At 40.7% G+C, this 19,801-nt stretch overlaps 1 protein-coding gene across 2 annotated transcripts; it reads left to right on the top strand.

The window, feature by feature from the left end:
- The first annotated feature begins 990 nt into the window (after window positions 1-990).
- hnf1ba (HNF1 homeobox Ba) lies at window positions 991-18,783 on the top strand. 2 transcript variants are annotated; one of them, XM_005932049.2, is made up of 10 exons: window positions 991-1,631; window positions 3,441-3,640; window positions 3,900-4,167; window positions 4,255-4,478; window positions 11,041-11,195; window positions 12,307-12,433; window positions 12,515-12,697; window positions 13,191-13,303; window positions 13,635-13,679; window positions 16,843-18,783. In XM_005932049.2, exons 1-10 carry the CDS (start codon window positions 1,261-1,263, stop codon window positions 16,861-16,863), a joined length of 1,707 nt encoding a protein of 568 aa, XP_005932111.1. In that variant the 5' UTR covers window positions 991-1,260; the 3' UTR covers window positions 16,864-18,783. The 2 variants fall into 2 exon arrangements, with proteins under 2 accessions (XP_005932111.1, XP_005932112.1); XM_005932050.2 differs by lacking the exon at window positions 13,635-13,679 and having other exon boundaries at window positions 992-1,631.
- Window positions 18,784-19,801: the final 1,018 nt, after the last annotated feature.

The raw sequence follows: 19,801 nt of genomic DNA on the forward strand, positions 1-19,801 counted from the left end.
AGTTTGTAAAGTGGTGATGTGCGCAGATAAGACAAGTGCATTCTTTTTAAAGGGAGTCTTGTAACAGATTATATTTGCGTACCTTCACTACTTTATATCTTTATATCTTAAATTACAATCATTTGTTATCTTCACGTAAAAAATATAGAGTGTGACTTCTGCATGCTTTGCTCTAGCTCGTCCTCGCGCTGTACCTGGCTGAGTGAGTGCGTCAGAGCTGCATGGTGACCCCCATGGGACGAGCACAGGTGAATATAACTTTATTAGCTATTGTTTTATTGCTTTAAGGTGAAGAGGTAAAGTCAATTGTGATCCCCAAAACGTCATTCTGCGCTTATCGGTATTGACTCAGGGTTTGTCTTACTCCTGAGTGAATTTAAGATTTATAAGTAAAATAAAACGGAGACAATTTAAGGTACATGGATAGTTTTGGAAAGGTTGATGTGCGCAGAAAAGACAAGAGCATGATTTTTAAAAGGAGGCAAATATATTTGCATACTGTCGCTACATTATATCTTAAACTTCATATAAATGTAAAATAAGTTATTGTAGCAACTCTGAAGCTGGAGACACATTTCAGCTATCCATATGACCTCATATGTGGCAATAATTTCCAAAAAATGTAAAAACAGATGGCTTATTAGAGGCTTTAACAATAAACAACATCTAATTTACAACAAAAAACACAAAAACAAACAAACAAAAAATAAACCCCACACACGGAGAAAAAAATTCCAACACACAAATAAAGTTAAATAGCCAAAAAAGTACTTGTACTGTACTAGCTGAACTGTGTCCCTAACTGTCTCGGTGCTTTTATGGAATAAAACTACTGATCCAACGCAGCTGAATATGCGCAGCCCTTCTTAGTCTTTATGGCATATACAACAGGGTCCGAAGTCCACGAAAGTTTTGCTGATAAGGGGGGCCAATAAAAGCAGCCGTGCAGCAGTGTAAACACGTCTGCCTCGGCGCAAAGCGGCCCTTATTCTGTGGATTTACATAAAAGCTCCCATCAGCCGGCCCACTCATTACCATGTTTTATATTCCCCCGCTCTCAGAAAGCATCATGGCAAAGTAGCTCCATCCCTCCCCTTCAACAGGGAAGTGAAGCAGCTTCTCGGAGCAGGTGTCAGCAGCCGAAAGCCAGAGAGGGAGAAAGGAACTTTATTTTGACTTTCCTTTTGGTCTTTTCCCCACGATCCTCCCTTTCAACCCTCGGCTCCAGCGCGCACACAGTAGGCCTATGTGGTGTTTTTAATGTTCTTTAAAATGGTGTCGAAACTGACATCCTTGCAGCAGGAGCTCCTTAACGCCCTGCTGGACTCAGGAGTTACCAAAGATGTTCTGATCCAGGCCTTAGACGACCTGGACCCCAGCCCGCCGAACTTTGGAGTAAAACTGGAGAACTTGCCCATGTCGCCTCAGAGCGGCAAGATGAACGGAGGGGACGCAGATACGAAGCCCGTTTTCCTCACGCTCACCAACGGCCACAGCAAGGGCAAGCTTTCCGGCGACGAGGGCTCCGAGGACGGGGACGACTACGACACCCCTCCGATACTAAAGGAACTCCAATCGCTCAACACGGAGGAGGCCGCGGAGCAGAGGGCGGAGGTGGAGCGCATGTTGGCGTAAGTTCTCCTGACAAATTTCTATCTTCTAAAAAGTTTATATTATTTTTTTGAAATTTTTTTTTTTTTATGGCAGACGAGAAGACAAGAAAGTGAAATTTGCGCATATGCTCGCTTACTTTTATCCGTCTGAGCTCGCCCAATGTGCTCTTAATTTAGAAGTTTACGCCTTTTTCAAATCAGGTTTTTAACATGTTAAAAAATATACAATAATAATAGGCAGTAATATCCCTAAAACACTTTTCAGGCTTTGTTTACAATTTTAAAATAACCCGCCACGATTAGGTTTTCACTTTCTGGTTACTAATTATCCACACGGATTATTATTTCTTTACCTTTGCAAAATATCAGCTGAACTTACTTCTATTTATTATTAACTATAGCTACTCCACCTCTCGACGATAAAAACGCCGGGCGCACGGACTCCACAAAAAGAAAGTAACGATACAACTTCTATTATTATTATTATTATTATTATTATTATTATTATTATTATTATTTAAATCAATTTGACTGTGACAATTTTTTTGTTTTCCGGTTCTTCCTCTGTCTGTACACCCCTCTCACGGAAAAATAATATCCCATCACGAAGCCATTTCTTTCTAATTATCTCCGTTCAAACCACTCATCGTCGTAGAACTAATATTTGAGGCTCTATCATCCACTAACAGCACCGGAAGAATATCAAAACGAACCCACGTGTAGTTAAGTTATTATTAATTTTATTCTATAAATCATCAACTGAAAGATACACAGTGGCGTGTGATTAGAGTGAATGGAGATCTGGTTATTCATTGTCAAAAGTTATAAACTAACATCTCCCACTTAACCCACAGACTTAGATGTAGGCCTCCACATTCTCCAAAACAAACAGACGTGCGCAGATTTGCAATAATTACCGATGTCCGAGTGTCTGGGCCTGTTAGTGTCTGATTGCACGGTAAGGCTCAATTTCCACTCGTCTCTTTTTAAATATACGCGTAGACACTGCTGCAACAAAAATTAACCAGAATATAAAGGTACAGTTTTACCACTTAAACTTAAATTTTGAAGTTAAATTTATATATGATATAAATTCCATACAACTTAATGTAGTTGTTTTTTTTTTTTAAATCACTTAACGGAGTTTTCCTTTAGGTTAAATTTTAATTTTAGGGCCTAATATATGACTGTAACCTAAGGTTTGATTATCATCTTAAGAAATTCTGCATTTTTACATTTTTAAAGAATATCCTGCTGTTTGTGCTATACTAAATTATGTCTTGTTTTATTTTTTATTTTCTACTTTGAGTAGATCAGATATTTAAAGTTAAGACAGCCTATGTAAAGTTTGTTTTATGGTTTTAATTTCGATTTTTACTCTTTCTATATTAAATCGAAGAGTTTAGGTAACAATGCTGCTTAAATCTACTCTGAGCTGAACTAACCTTTGGAAATATTTACAGCTCACTGAGCAGGCTGGAATAATAAATGGGTTGTCTGTGTTGGAGACTCTTTATTTTTACAAACCCCTTAAACTCCAGGCTTTGAAAACAGGGAAACAACAAAAGGGAACAAGTTCATGACTAGTTGTTTCACTTTTGTATTTACTTTAAATATGAACTTTTAAAACCATTTCCACATCTGAAATGATACAATCTCACATGAACTAGTGATTTAATAGCATGACTTTTCCAGAACTCTTTATTTGAGCCTCAAAGTTTGAGTAAATGGTGGATTTTCTTTTCATAACTTTCCCCTGAACGCTGCACGTATTCGAGTGCTGCAATGAACCATGTTTTCTGCCCCTGTTGTTCTAACTGAACGCAGAGAGGATCCATGGCGTGCTGCCCGCATGATCAAAGGTTACATGCAGCAGCACAACATCCCCCAACGTGAGGTGGTGGACATCACGGGGCTGAACCAGTCTCACCTTTCCCAGCACCTCAACAAAGGAACGCCCATGAAAACACAGAAGCGAGCGGCCCTTTACACCTGGTATGTCAGGAAACAGCGGGAAATTCTACGACGTAAGTTAATATTTGAGTTTCTCACAGCTTGGCCACAGCCTGAAATGTTTAGCTGGCAGCAGCACGCTGCTTTATTTGGGTTTGAAACCTGTAGGGATATCATGTTTCCTCACCCTGATGAATGGCATGTACATACAACTATTTTGCATTCTGCATCAAAAGTGAAAATGCATCTAATTTATACATTCAAAGTGCCAAACTTTGTATAAGAAAGCATTTTGATATCAGCGTTATTGAACAAGCCTCTTCTTATTTTCAGAGTTCAACCAGGCAGCTCATGGTCCTGGCAGCAGTATGGCTGACAAAGGAAATCCAGATCAGGGTTATTATTTTGCAGAGTTCAATCCATCCGGTCAGAGCATGGGTCAGCCTGGCGAAGAGGTGGGCATCGAACCCTCCTGTAAGAAAATGAGGCGCAACCGCTTCAAATGGGGGCCTGCGTCCCAGCAAATCCTGTACCAGGCCTACGAGCGGCAGAAGAACCCCAGCAAGGAGGAGCGGGAGGCTTTGGTGGAGGAGTGTAACAGGTAGACACACATGAGGCCACTTTTAGCACAAAAATGCTGCCCATGCAGTGCTACCACCACATTCTCACCTGGTGTTGTTCCCCGCAGAGCTGAGTGTCTTCAGAGAGGTGTCTCCCCCTCCAAAGCTCAAGGCCTCGGCTCTAATCTGGTCACGGAAGTGCGAGTCTACAACTGGTTCGCCAACCGGCGTAAAGAGGAAGCCTTCAGGCAGAAGTTGGCCATGGATGCAATCACTGCTCCGAGCCACGGCATCAACCCTATGCTGTCTCATGGCTCACCGCATCATCCCCAGGCCAGCGCTTCACCTCCAAGTAAGATGTCAAGTGGTGATGCTTTGCAAGCGGTTCGGCAGATTACACATGCTAACATCAGCCTATGGGAGACTTGATGACGGTGGCGCAAAAGGCGCATGATTTCATTTTCTTTGGTGTAAAACTATTGTGAGGAAAGCACAGAGGCTCACAGTTGATGTGATCAGAGAGCCAGAGAAAGACAGGACAAGTGATCAATGAGCGTGAGTGAGTGAGCTGAGCGAGTGGCATTGTTATTCTGATCTTTGAAAACACTGAGAACAATCCACATTGTACCTGCAATCTCCACTCCAAAGTCAGCATGGAGAGGCATGATACAAAGGGCAGCAACCCCGTGACAGGCCAGGGTCAGGCCAGGGTCAGAGAAGGGGGAACAGACATCACCTCGACGTACCACCTTCATTTCCACATTTCCTCCTTCCATCGAGGTTTCTAAGGACTCACGGAGTTGCCAAAACAAGGAGAAGGCTGTGGACTGTTGCTCTGACCATTTCACCTTGCCTTTATGTTTGCATCCAAACTAATTAGTATTGACTGAGTTTACCTAGCGTATACTACATAAAAACAAAGCAGCTAGGGCTCACAGAGCATTATCCCCATGCCATCACTCACCCTCCATAAACCTCTGTGTTCAGAGACTCACTCAGATCCCATTGTTATCCTCTTGTGTTCGAACACGAGTCCAGCTTTGAAGGGGAGACTAATGGTTTGCTTTGTCTTGCTCTTTTACCTTTCCATAAACTGGTCCCACTTGTGGATTGTCTATTTGCTTAAGGTTTTTTGTCTCCTTGTTTTTGTTGAGAACACCTGAGCAGGCCTAGATATCAGGATGCAAAGAAAGGAAGGTTTGGTGCATGGCGGAGAGCACTTTGTTTCACCAAAATCTCTCTGCTGGCTGCTTACAAGGTGTCCTGCTGGCATCATGCTGACAGCATCAGCTGTTTTTCAGTGTCATCCCCTGACCTGACAATAATATCCCAGTGGGGCACCTCATTGCGTTGCTAGGGCACGGCCTGTATTATGCATGCTTAATGGACAATTAAAATCCTTTGCTGCTACATCTCCCAGGCCTTTGATAAGGGGCTCCTCTGATTCTACTCTCTATACTCTGCTCCAGCAGGAGGTCCCATTGTCTGTGGTGTATTAGAAGACTGCAGTCACTGTAACCTAGGTTCATTTATCTTTGCTGGGCCTGGAGGAGGACTGAATTTAAAGCCCCCCCCTCCTCACCTTCATGGACATTAGTATAGTTGCTGAGGCTGGTCGCAGACTTGGAGCAGCAGGAGCTGTCCACTGTGGTATTGGCTCTTTTCTGGCCAGACAGGACTGATGACCCCTTCTTCGCCTATAGAGAAAGCTGGTAACCCCCCTCCTTAAACTGCCGCCACACCTTCAGTCTTACAAGGGAGGTCACTTCTGGGTCATTTCAAAGGAACTCCTCTTAGTCAGGGAGTTTTTATTGATTTTGCTTTGGTTCGTTGATCAGTTGGTCACAACTGGATAGACAGTCAAACAGTGTGACGTGCATTTTTGGTGGTGACCTTTTTAGGAAATGAAACTGATCTTTCAAGCAGATTGCTTACAGTATTTTATAGCAGCCGTCTGTGTCGTCCCATGTAATAAGTGCCTAATATTCATCCACTGATGTTTACTGAGCTTATCAAAAGCATCTTATTTAGCCGTTATTCTTTAAAGTAGGAGCTCCTCAAACAAATTTATAGGTGTCATTAAAATGGTATGGTTATCAATCAGCATTTTCTTGGCCAAAGAAAAGATAAAAATGAATGAAAATCATTCAAAAATCATAATTTTTGTATTGAAGTTCTGCGTTTTACAATTTTTTTTTTTAAAGCTGAATCTAAAAAAGCCTGATGTCTTCTGTATACCCTTTTACAGTGAAGCTAACCTAACAGTGAGCTACTGTTAGTTTCATCAACAAAACTGGGATTTTTCAGCATGAAAGTTACTTTTACTCTTTATGCAAAAAGTCATTTTTTATCAGCAGGAGCAGTCAGTATCTGCATGGCTCCACCAAGGCTAAAAATTCCCTCCACAAACTGAGTTCCTGGATCCAGAAGGATGTCTGGATTGTATTAGATTGTAATATATTCTAAAAATGGTGGTTTTAAATTATTCTGTTTTACTTTGATAGGAATATGTAAAAGCAATCTTACATGAATTCAGATTTCCATGGACAAAAGCGAATCACGTGCATGTTAGTCCAGGCTGCTAAAACATTCGTGTCATTTATTGAGTTATTCTGCTAACAAGCAGACAAACAAATCGGACCAATCACGTAACCTGGTTTGTGAAGATAATGCTTGTCTTTTTCTTAAGCAGGATTCTGAATAGACAACTTTTGCTTGTGATGGAGTGTTTTAGATTGATGGTAATTTGACAGCTGAGGCTAAATTGCGCTGTGTAAGCTGAACTGTGTTGTTCTGCACGTTACCAAACTAGCAAACTCAGAAGTTCCAGATCAGATACAGTAGCATGTGTGGGTTGTGTTGCTTTCTGTAACCTCAGGCTAGCTTAAAACAGGGACACACACACACACAGAAGGAATGGCCTAGCTCTGCACTTTCCAGTGCTCCCAGAGTGCTACAAAGAGGAGACTGGCTACGTCCTGCAGAGACCCAGGAGGTCTGTCATATTCAGCGGCACTACAATGAGCACTGCCTGGGGTTGGGGAGGCAGGCTTTGATATTACATGGGTCACACAGGGAGCTAGAGGCTTTTAAACCTGCTGAAGGTCCATGCTACCACTCCCATCCTGAAGTTCTCGCCCTCCCCCTGCTCTCAAAAAGCAAGTTGCAGTTTTTTTTTCTTGACTGGGCCGTCAAAAAGACTAGAAACCCTAGTTTCTAACTTTAGTTTGTGGAAGTCTGAGTTTCCCTGCAGCTTAAATTACTGCAGAAGCCAAAGAAACAAAACTCTCCTGAATAGCATCCTTTAAGAGGTGGCCCAGCTCCGAGATAACTGACTTTTTATGAGTCCTCCTCTATTGTGTGGCAATGGGGGTCATGAGTCCAATGGAGTGCTTTATTGTTCTGTGGCAGTGTTTACAAGGCACGGCGGGGTGTTGTGGGGTTGATAGTATGTTGCAGGACACAATATGATGTCTGTTGGCCGTACAAAATGGAGGACAGGTACTTTAGAGGATGAAATATGACAGCAGCTTTGAAGTAGCTGCATTTTAACTATCCATATTCAAAGCAATAGCTCCGCATTATCAGATGTGCTTGCATGAAATATGTTTGCTTTACTGGCGATAGTTAAATGAAAAGATTGCTATTACTTGCATATCTCTTAAATGAGAAGCTTAACAAGAGTTCGTATTTTAAAAGAAAGACTTGGAGCAGGAGTGAAAAACTTTAAAATCAGCATCTAGAAGATCTGGAAGCTCACCCAGTAACAGGTTATCGGATTTCCTAAACCTGTACAAAGACAGATTTCGGCAAATGTAGAGAAATGGTGTCTCAAGATTGTTATGGTTAAAGTTGTAGATGCATTGATAAAGATGGAGCTGTAAACTACAGCGATTTCATGATTAGTGGTTTTGGCAAAATCTCATTAGAAGCAAACTAAACTATACGATTTGCACAGCAACACCTAGAAATCGATGTCCCTCTCATTGCTCACCTATTGTGTCAAAGCCTCTCCCTCTTTTTATCTCGAAATGTGTGCATATCAATACTTCCGACTTCTGCAGGGTGTTCCGGCTGTCACACCTGGGTCAGGGACGTGGGACTTGGGGAAGATGATGTTGATCTTAGTGCAAACAGAGTCTGTCTCTGCACTGTTACTGAGGGAGGGAAGCACTGTGTGACAGTGCGAGGTTGAAACCACAGGATAAGAATGTGTTTGGCATTGCTTGTAATTGTGTAATGTTTACTCTGTTGATATCAGAGGGAGGCCTGCATCAGCAAACATACATTTGATTGTCAGTTGGGAGGTGGAGCATTCCTATGGGCCTCCAGTGAGAGACAGAAAGTAGTCTAGACGGGGGATTAAGTGATGTCATTAAATTTATTCTCATCGATTCACTGTGTGAATCTCTTTAAACTGTTTGAAATATAACAAAAACTTGAAAGTTTGGAATGTGGACTGTAACTAGGCTCCCAGTTTTATAAGACACTTTTTATTCTCATTTTCAGTTCCATTTTTATTTACTCTATGGCAGTTTCTTAGTATGATTACCAATTGAAAAAATGTCATTATCTATCATTCTGAGTTTGCATGCTGGGCGTTGGACCAGAGCCTCTCATACAAGCTGTTTTAGTCTCATCTCCTTTAGGCCAGCCTCCAACTTTCTTGTGATTGGCTGCCACTTGCAAACAGAAAGATATGTCTCCAGTAGGGGGATTTGAGAAGACCGGCTTAACTAATCTGACTAATCTTAACTAAGTAACGGATTATCAGAGACTGAAACAGACACCCAATAGAAATGGCTAAATTATTGAAATGAAAATGTGAAAAAACAAAACAAACAGCAAATCAACACAATGGCTAGCAATTAAAAATGTTAGCTAGTGGTATAAATAAGCAAATAAATATTTAACTAAAACGTCTGAATAAAAAGCTTGTATAGTTAACTAAAAATATAAATAAAAAATTGGATATCTTGATTGAATGTGCAGATTTTTCATTAGATAATAGTTTGGGTAAATAAACAAAAAGGTTTTAGCTGATAGAATAGATAAACAAAAATGGTAACTAGTGATTACTAATCGTTAACTGACAGCAGAGATGAATACATAGAAATATTGGGTAAAACTGACGATAAGGAAATTTTAATGTTTAGCTAATATATATAAAAGGGGGCTATAAAGGATTAACAGTACAGATAACAGTTTAAATTGCTAGCTGAAATTACGCTGTAGGTAAACAAATAAAAATAATTAGGTAATAGTATTGATAAATAAAGCCCCAGTATTGAGTACCCAAGTTAAATAGGTAGCACAAACACAAAACCTGAAAGACATAGCTGACAAATCTTAATTTCACCTGTTTAGTATTGACAAGCTAATGTTTCCGCCATTTGGCCTTCAATTCATGCTAGTGCTACCTATCGCACTAGAGTTATATGATTTAGATTTAGCATCGTGCATACATGTGCTGAATCTGTGCTGCTCGTATTTAGCGAGTGAAACAAATAAACAATTAGCTGAAATCATGTAACAGCAAGTTTAGCTAGCAAAAACACAAATAAAATGTGGATGCTTTTGGTTGAAAGTACAGATAACAGCTGAAACTATTAGCTAATAGCACAGATAAACAAATTGAAATACAAATTGAAATATCTCGTTACAAATATTAATAACATTGGTATATTATTTGTTTAAAGTACAGCTAAAAGTTAAAATTATTAAAATTGTTAAAAGTAGATAAAATAGTTGGATAATAATATAGATAAAACTCCAGTTTTGAGTACCTAAAGGCACCTAAATAGCACTAATAGTACAAAACTTTAGATAAATAGCTGACAAATCTTTATTTCAGCAATTTATTTTTGCTATGCCATTAAAATGCTAATGTTTTGGCTCTGCAACCATCATTACAGTTTTGTGCTAGTGTTACTTATTATGGAGTTATATGATTTTGATTTAGCATCATTTGCTGAGAAGACACATCCTCTTCAGAGACTGAAACAAATAAGATTCTTAGCTGGAGATACACAATGAAAATTTTTTAAATATCTGGGTAAAAATGTAAAAAAAAAAACAAAAAAAAAAACCCAGGTATTTTTGTACAAAGTACGAAAAAGTACAGATAACAATTGAAATTATTGGACAATAGTATAGGTAAACACATAAAAATGTTAGTTAGAAATACATTGCTAATATATTGCTAGCTACAAATATGAATAAAAATGGGATTAGTTAACAGTATGGCTAACAGTTGGAAGCTAAATACACTGGAATAAAAGCTGATGATATTTAATATATTAGCTAAAACATCGAAAACCCCATTTAATATGTTCCTAAGCATAATGTACAACTATTAAGTGAAACAGTAGCCTAAAGTAGTGGAGGAAATGTGAAAGTAAAGTTAACATTAGAGTCTAAATGATATACTTTTGAGACAATTCATTAAGTACAGCTACCATTACTCTTAATGACAGTTATTAAAATACCTTGGACCAAATATATTGCTCTATAAGGTGAAAAATAAAAAAGCACTAGGGACAACCTTTGTTCAAACTGAATATCTTTTCGTAACCCTGACGTAATACAAACATCATTGGTAATGTTTGTATGCTGGTCACAGAGTCTGATGGGAGTCCTGCTTATGTGAGTGCATGTACACAGTGAATGGCCTTGGCTAAGCTGCTCAGATAGCAGCAGTGGACGGGTCACTGTCTTTGTTTGCTCAGTCCTCCCCTATCCGAGTCAAAGAGCAGGTGAGTGCGGTGGGTTGGAGTGACAGTGTCACTGCTCAGCACTGACGAGCCAATGCTCTTCACTGCCCTATATACCTGCAATAGTTGCAGCACACAGCGACCGTGAGGCAAGACAAGTTAAGTTAACCTGCTCTCTCTCTGGTTCTCTCTCTCTCTCAGTGAGATACGGGCAAGTTCCCAGTGAGGTCACCTCCTCCTCGGCCATCAGTCACCACAGTAGCAACGCAATGGCGACCAGCCAGTCAGTGCTCCAGCAGGTGTCTCCGGGAGGACTGGACCACAGCCACAGTCTGCTGTCACCCGACGCCAAGATGGTGAGTGAACACACCTGGGCCCTGGTGGCCTCAGATTAGATAAGAACCTGCCTGCGTTTAGCATAAACGTACAAAGTAGGTTCCTGAACCTCCTCTCCCATGGACGTGCTGGCAAGAGCCAACAATTAGCACATTGTGCTGCTGTGTTTGGAAGGTGGAGCCACGGTGGCTGTACTAGCAGGCAGCCATCACCAAAGTGCACCAGGCATGTTCATCTCTCAGCCAATAAACCTGACAAAGAAACATTCTGTTCCTATTGATTAAATGCCTCACAAAGAGGAGCCAAAGGTGGAGTGTTGCTTGTTCTGCCAGAGAAATGACGCCAACATTTGATCATGCCCAATACTTTTTTTTCTGCATCTACTTCTCCCCTTTTCCCTAGTTCAATATTTGATCAGTGATCAGGAAACCTGTGCATACTATCATAGCGTCTGTACAAGTACTTTTAAAAAATGTGCAATGTGCTAATGTCAAAATACAGCATTATTCAAATCATCAGGGATTACAGTATCCGTCCGTTTGAACTGTTTATTTTGTTTGGAAACTGGGGAAAAATTAGTCATACAGCACAGTTTACCTCTGCCCTGCATTATGTGAAATGAGGGCAGGCATTGTAGTGTGCGGCAGGTCAGAGCTGTCAGTTGTTTTACGCAGATGTGAGTCGGGCCAAGTTCTCCTCTGTGGGCAGGAGGCTGTAGTCAAATAAACGCAGCCCCACTGAGGGGGAGGATCCAGATAAAGATTACTGTAAATGTTGGGTGAAGCATTTGTTTGAAGCCACATGCGCGGAGAATGCGCAACGCCAACTCACACAGCCTTCTCGGCGACATTTTATTATGATTTTATTTTCCTTGGAATTTTTTTCTTTATCAGTATGTTCTTGTGTGTGACGGGAATTACGCAACTGTGGTGTCGTACAAAAGAATCCGAACTGAGTCAACATTTATGTCTGTTGTTTGTCTAACTGCCAACATCTCTTTCACTTTGAACATGAATTTATGTGAATTTACATAGCCAGTACTCTGATAACTCTGAGTGTAGTGCTCAGCTAAAAACAAATAGTACTGCTATAAAACTGTACTGTAATTTTATTTCCATGATCTCTTTACAGATTTCAGGTTCAGGTGGAGGACTTCCTCCGGTCAGCACACTCACAAACATCCACAGTTCCCATCACAGCCATCAGCAGACACAGAACCTCATCATGCCTCTGTCTGGAGTCATGGCCATAGCACAAAGTATGTCTAGCATACATCAATACAAATTTTCGCTTGTTCTAAAGGCACGTGGTGACTGACATCTTACTTGGGTGTCACCAGGTTTAAACACATCGCAGTCTCAAACGGTGCCAGTGATCAACAGCGTGGCGGGAAGTCTTGCAGCGCTCCAGCCGGTGCCGTTTTCCCAGCAGCTCCACAGCCCTCATCAGCAGAGCCTGATGCAGCAGAGTCCGAGCCACATGAGCCAGCAGCCGTTCATGGCCTCCGTCACACACTCACACAGTCAGTAACACATTTTGATTGTTTTTGTCAGTCCAGTAGGCACTAGCATGCATTTTAATAAAGTTTTTGGAGTTTCCTAACATTAGCTTTTAGGCCTTGTGTTAAAACAAAGCACAACTTGTAACCAGACAGTTTTAATGTGTTTATTTAGACATAAAAAAAAACTTTGATGTGATTTGAAGCTTTAATGGGGAGGAGCTCAGAGTAATCCAGCCTAAAACAACACCACAATCAGCCACCATGCTTCCATCTGGTCTGATTTCTCTCTCAAAGTCAGTTTTTGTGGTTTAAAGCAAAGAGTTCCCACCCTGACTCTTAATAACTAAAGCACAAATAAAAGTGGAAGAAGATAGTTTGTAAATGTTGCTGAATATAATATTACACACCAGGTATGCAGCTTCCTCTCTGCAGCTGTAGATCAGCTTTTAACCTTAATAAATATTTACTTGTCCCTGTTATGGAAGTAATAATCTATTATGTCTCCCTTTTTCAGTGTATCCGCACAAACAAGAACCCCCGCAATATTCCCACCCGTCACGTTTCTCCTCAGCCATGGTGGTCACAGACGCCAACAGCCCCCTCAGCTCCATATCCTCGAGCAAGACGGTGAGACTTTAACCCCGTGCCACAAACAGCTACAGTTAGACGCACCTTCTGACCGCTTCCCCTACCCCCCTGATGATGATTTCAGTTCGAGTAATTACGGGGACATTTGCATGAGAATCACCGTTCAATTTGCATTTTATATTGTAATTCTTTGCAACTGTCATGTTTCCCTGCTGATGCACAAAAAAAAGAAAAATCCTTCTCACCTTACTCTGACTGAGAGAAACAGCACCATCAAAGCTCGCTGCAACAGCAGGAACTAGATCACAGCAGGGAGAAGTGTGTGTGTGTTATGACGGTGTGCTGACTTGTTTGATTCCTGTCACATTAGGACGCTCCTGTAAACAAGATGGTGCAACTTGGGGGTCTCTCCTGGGTAAATACAATTTTATTAGTTCAGTCATGCAGTTTACATGAGTGAAATTATCAAACTCAAACACACATCTAATCACTTAGGACAGTTGTGGCTGTGCACGTTGATCCCTTTGCTTTCTGTTTACGGCTGATGTTCAAACACTTTCATTAGGAGAGACGGATGTATGGATAGGACACTCCTCAGAATTCCTATTTCCTCTTAAACAGCTGTCTAATCAATCACATGTTCCCTCAGCCTGAACGCCTCTTGATTAATGCTCCCTATTTTCACTTTCCTCTGCCCGACGAGACTTACCTCTGCGATCAGGAAATGAGACCTGTTAATCAAAGTTCTCAACCCCTGTGTGCTGCAGCTTTCCTCCATGCTACAGTGAGGCTGGAGATGAGATGGGCTGGGTGAGGGGGCGGCGGCTTTTTTTTTTTTCCTTTTTTTTTTTTTTTTCTAATTACATCTCTTCCTCTTTCCTACTTCTCCCTGCTCTCGGTGATCGCTCTAGCCTGAAATGTTGTCCACGGTGCTTTCACACACTCAATTTCCCACGCTGAGACCGAGTGATCGTACCGTGAGCTGCTACTGCCAGACTGATGGCTGCAGGGGAGGATAGCTGAGAACGCTGTGTATCCTGTGAGCAGCAAATAACAAAAACTCCTCTAACCTAAGTGTTACTGCCTCCTTAAAACTGACTAAAAATAGATGTTGTCACCTGTAGTGGTAGGTCCTTTGTTTAAGTAAAAGCACTAAAACCATAATGTAAAAATGGTTTCAAACTTTTTTTATTACCTAATATGTTCAACCTATATGGAGATCCCTTTTGTTGGTGAAGCCGTCTGTAATATTTTCGTTTTTGTGAGTTGAACACAACATATTAGCCAAGAAAAAAAAAGATATTTATTCTTTATTAATGATATCATGGATCTGTGTGCTCAGATTATCGTTATTGTTTGATAAGGATTTATCTATTTATCGTCTGAATTAATAAGTTAATCGTGTAGCTAAATGCAGTTTTATTAGACCGCATCAAATGGACAAAATATTTAATTTTAAATAAGAATTTTATGAATAATTACATCTTGAAATCTCAGCTTTTTTCTCTACCAGATTATAGCAGGTTATTTTTGTAAAAATGAGGCTTTAGCTGTATTTTGTCATAATATTTTAAACGCATTTTGGGGTAAAATGTTAGCCATAAAGGAAGGGAAGTACAAAGTAGCATAAAATTCCAGACAAAGTGCACATATACTCGGTTATTTTATACCACTTCTTTTTTATTTAGTGACCTGTTAGCCCCAAAGCTTTCCGAGGTATTTTCTTATCAGGACTTTATTTGGATAGGTTTGCCTCCTTGTCGTGACACCAGCATGCTCGGGCTTTATAACACTTGCTGTTTACTAACCTTTCATTATACCTGAGTCTGCTTCAAACTCGCCTCTGCTCAGAGAGCCGCCGTCTAATGACTCAGGTCTTGGCTGCGTGTCAGCTTTATCAGGTGACGCTGTTTGCTGGCTGCGGGGTCACACCGGGGTCAGCTGCCTCCACCCCTAGAGAGGCAGGTGAAAAATAAATTCCACAAACAGTCTAAACGAAGAGAGCGTTTCAATGGAAACGGCTTTTCAGAGTTAGGAGAAGAGGGATGAGGAATGTATTTGGTCAGGTGTGGCGCATCAAGGTGGAGGGCTGCAGGAAGTATTCACTGAAGTAAAAGTAGAAATGTGACACTGCACAAGTAAAAGTCTTGCATTTGCAGTCTTAACTGATAAAAGAAATTTGTTCAGTTAATTCATCTGTATTTTGAAGATCCAGTAAAGGCTAAGCTAACTGGGCAAAGTTGTCTTAATTAATTACTGATGTCAGCGTATGTGAGAAACCATTCTGCCTGAAAAATTTGCTGGCAGCTGCTGCTAACCTTTGAACGTTGCAGTGAATTCAGTATTTTTAGCCCTTCAGCAAGTAGTTTTTGAAACAGACACAAGATTAAAAGTGAACTAAAACCAGCCCAGATGATGATGATAACGTGACAGTTGCTCTTTCTCTCTCATTCACATGAATGAAATAGTTGATAGCCTTTATTTACCTCAGCTGCTAAAGGTAACTGGCCTTGTCCCCTGTTTGATCAACCGGTCACGAGTACCGCTGATCCTCTCCCCTCTTGCCGTAGAATGCTCTTGTAATAACACGTCTGCTTTAAATTAACAGCCATCAGCTCTCGTTTTGTTTTGTTTTTTAAGAATTAACCCCTCATTTCTTGAAAAGGCTTTTATTTTGAAACATGTGAAGTGAAGTTTGTGAAGAAATACGAATACTGACCGTCTGACAGCTGGTCACTTATTCGGGTGTTATTCTACATAGCAGAGAATAAGTGAAGGAGAAACCATCGCACAGGAGAGAGAGAAGATCAGCAGCTCATGGTACTGGTCAGATTGGAGCCGAGGCTGGAGATAGAGTTGACTTTATGAAGCGCTTCTGCTCTTTAACAAATAGGTTTGTAAGGAATGAAGCCCTGGCTGATTGAATCCATGTTTTTGATAAACTGCCTGGCTTTGAATGCTTTTTTGGCTCACAATTAGCTTAATATATTTTGTAGCACATGAAAAACACCATATCTATTCCATTCCATTCAATTGTATTTGTATAGCGCCAAATCACAACAACAGTCACCTCAAGGCGCTTTATATTGTAAAGTAACAAGGTTAACAACTGAAAATCTACACCTGACGGTGCCAATGTGCTAAAGACGTCTTTCCACTGCCCCCAAATGGCTAAAATATCACCTATGGCAGATTTGTCATTGACTGGTTCTGTTACTTTGGTGGATCATTATAATTTGGTATTAATTAGTAATCACTTCATTATACTGGGGTATAATATAAAATAAATGCACATTTCTTATATATATTTGAAACATCAGGTACATAAAATGTTCCCTTTATGCCGTCTAATTCAACCAATATGACGATCGCGCTTCGTTCATTTTTTTTAAGCTTATCCATAAACAGCCATTCACCCCATTAACATATAGAAAAGGGTCAGAATGACAGGAATTCACTGTAGTCCATCATCACCGTTGTGTGTCTGTATATGTAAATTACTGGACAGATTGTATTTATTGTTTTATGAAACACAGCCTTGCTTCGTCTGACATTTCTCTCCTCCTCCACCTCCACAGTGTCCTCTTCAAGCTTGGTGAGAGCGTCCACCTGACTTCCTCGGTGCCCGGCAACCAGAGCACATTTTTCCACCCTCTCATCGCGGTGACCATGACAACTCCTAATAACCCGCAACAGCGTGCCGGATGATGAGTCAGTCAACAGACGCAGAGGAGTGACGACGGCGGGCACGGCGGTGGAAATGAGAAAAGGGGACAGTGGAAAAAAAACAAACAAAACCCCCCCCCAACTCACCTGCACCTGAAAGGGAGGAGTCTGGATTTCCCTCTGTGGCACACAAATGATCAACAGGGATGTATGATTTTAACCGAATCTTTTGAAAACAGTGTTCAGTTTTCCATCCTCCCGTCTCTCTCTCTCTCTCTTTTTTTTTGTTTTTAACAATTTGCAGTCATCCTCTGTTGTGACATTACCAAGGAACAAAAATCGGGCACCAAAAACTGCTCACGAACTAGACTGAAGGCTCTGCGATGACTTTAACTGTGATCTAAGGTGGAAATACAAAGTCACGCTGGCACTAAGGGACAGAGACACTGATCTGCTTGTGTGCAGGCCGAGGTAGGACTGGGCTGAAAGCCTTGCGCGTGAGCAGACTACGTGACAATCACAATAACCTTTATTGATCTTGCGTTTGACATTCTAAAAGTCTTCCATGTTATTCTTTCACACTCGGTTTACTGTACTAGCAGTAGTGCAAAGGATGAATGCCTGTTTGTCATTCCCAGTTGTTCAGTGTGTATACTGTGATTGCAAAAGACTTTGACAATCTTGAAAGGACTATGCAATGCGTCTGTAGGTGTATGCAATGCTTTGTATAACTGGATTCTGCACAAAACTCCACACACTTGTACACTGTCAGTGAAAACAGCTGCCTGTAAATAAAAGAAAAGCACATGGGTGTAAGAGTGACAAAATATGCCAAAGGATAGGAGCTTCGATTGCAGCTGCGTGTCTCATAAGCTACTCTGCCACATTTGTAATCTTGGCCTTGCCTCAGTCGTCGAGGGAAGGACTGAGTCACTGACTCTAAATGTGTCCCTTCCCCTTCAGGAAACCTCTGACTGTTGTTTGCACATAGATTCAGGTGAATTTCAGGAATGGGACCTGCCCTCTCTTTATCTCTCCCACGTCCTTCTTCAATCCGAAATAGTACAAATATTGTTAATAACTCCTCATCATAAAATATATATCACAGGATCTCCCCCCCCCCCTTGAGTAGAATGATAATAATGTCAAGTATTCAGAAACAAAACAAACATAAAAGTCAGACAATGTTGTGACAGGAACGGCTCTAATCATTGCAGGATTCCAGAAAGAAATGTCGGAGAGAGGAGCAGCTGCTGTGGGTACAGACGCCCACGCTAACAGTATTAAGGTTTGTTCAGAGAGATACCAAAGTGGGGTTCATGCAAATTTGATATCCCTCCCTCCAGCATCCTTCTTTCTCCCCTCCTCCTTCCCCTCTCTCATAGGTGGATACCTCTGAATCACCTCTTACTCAGTCATACCATTAATTTTGTGTGCCAAAATTCCAAAATCTTGCTTTTGCTCTCTGTCTGAACACACCGTCGCAGGCTCATTAGCTGGACGATAGTGAACCAAATTTAGCAGCAACCATGAGTTTTCTTCTCGCTTTAAGAACCTGTGAGACAAAAAAGGCATTTATGCAAACACAACTGGCATGTAAGACGTGGCAGATCCAGTCTCCTGTTCAATATTAGGTCATAATATTGTTATTATTATGTCATTGGTTTGTGACTGTTATAGGCATATTTACTGCCGTCTGATCAGAAGGCACTCATACTTGTTTGACAGGACATGATTTTCTTTTCCTCCTAATGTATTATTTTTGTATAAAATCGAAATCAATCTTAAATCATTATTTATACTTTGTGAGAAAATATTGGTATTTCAAGTAAAATGTGTTCCTTTTTTCAAACTGACCATGTGTTTGTCGTCATTTTGATTCACAGAGCTCAACAATGGTACATCTATCATTTATAATCATCCATCCACCCACACTGTAACCACCCTGCCCGTTACTGTGTTAAAACTGAGCTGTAAAAGAAATGCAGTGGAGTAAAAACGGCGTTTAAAGTAATATGAAATTTGAAATGGGTTTCTGCCCATTGAGATGAAAAAGTGTTTTAGTGTAAGTACTATCAGTTTATGATGCCAACAAAGATGTAGTCGTGTTGCAGCGTCATAAATCAGCCGCTTTGAAGTTCACAGATCTAAAGTGCACGTTACGCTTCCAGCAATAAGGTCGCTGAACCCTGTTGATAGCACAAATCATTTCAGACTTTACATCTTACTGACACTGAGCACACTCTAAAAAATGTAGTAGCATTACAGTTTTTGCTGAAACATCAGATCATGGTTATTTAGGTCAGGATAGTATGATATATAAGTCAGTGCACTGCTTGAACTTTAATTTATTGTACAAGACGCTTCTATAGCTGTTACACTGCAGGGAGCATTTTGCTAGCATGCCTTGAGTTCACTTGTCCCGGACGGGAAAGATCACAGCAAAGTTCAGGACGTTTACCTTTATCCTGGGATGGAATTGGACCCTTAAATAGTTTAATATGGATAAAAATAATGTGAATTACACTAGTACAAAAAGTAGTCTGTCATAATTTTATTTATTTTTTTAAAAAGGAAAACATTCGTATATTCTGTATTCATCACATGCAAATATTTCCTGCCTTTTTGTTTTAATTTTGCTGATTGTGACTTATAACTCGTGAAAATCTGAAGTCCAGTATCTCCGATTATTTGACTATTTCATTTCGAGGTAATTACTACTCAAACAGTTTAAATACTGGGTATCTCTCACTTTAGCTGTGAACACACAGCCACACTCCTCTTTTCAAATGAAATTCAATTTTGCATTTCATTTGGAAATCAAGGCCCTGGAGTCTGGAGGAAGCGTGGGGAGGTGTTTGAGGTCCAGCC

Source organism: Haplochromis burtoni, unplaced genomic scaffold, assembly GCF_018398535.1.
Source record: "Haplochromis burtoni strain Fernald_Lab_line unplaced genomic scaffold, NCSU_Asbu1 Contig_144, whole genome shotgun sequence".
Lineage (NCBI taxonomy): Eukaryota > Metazoa > Chordata > Actinopteri > Cichliformes > Cichlidae > Haplochromis > Haplochromis burtoni.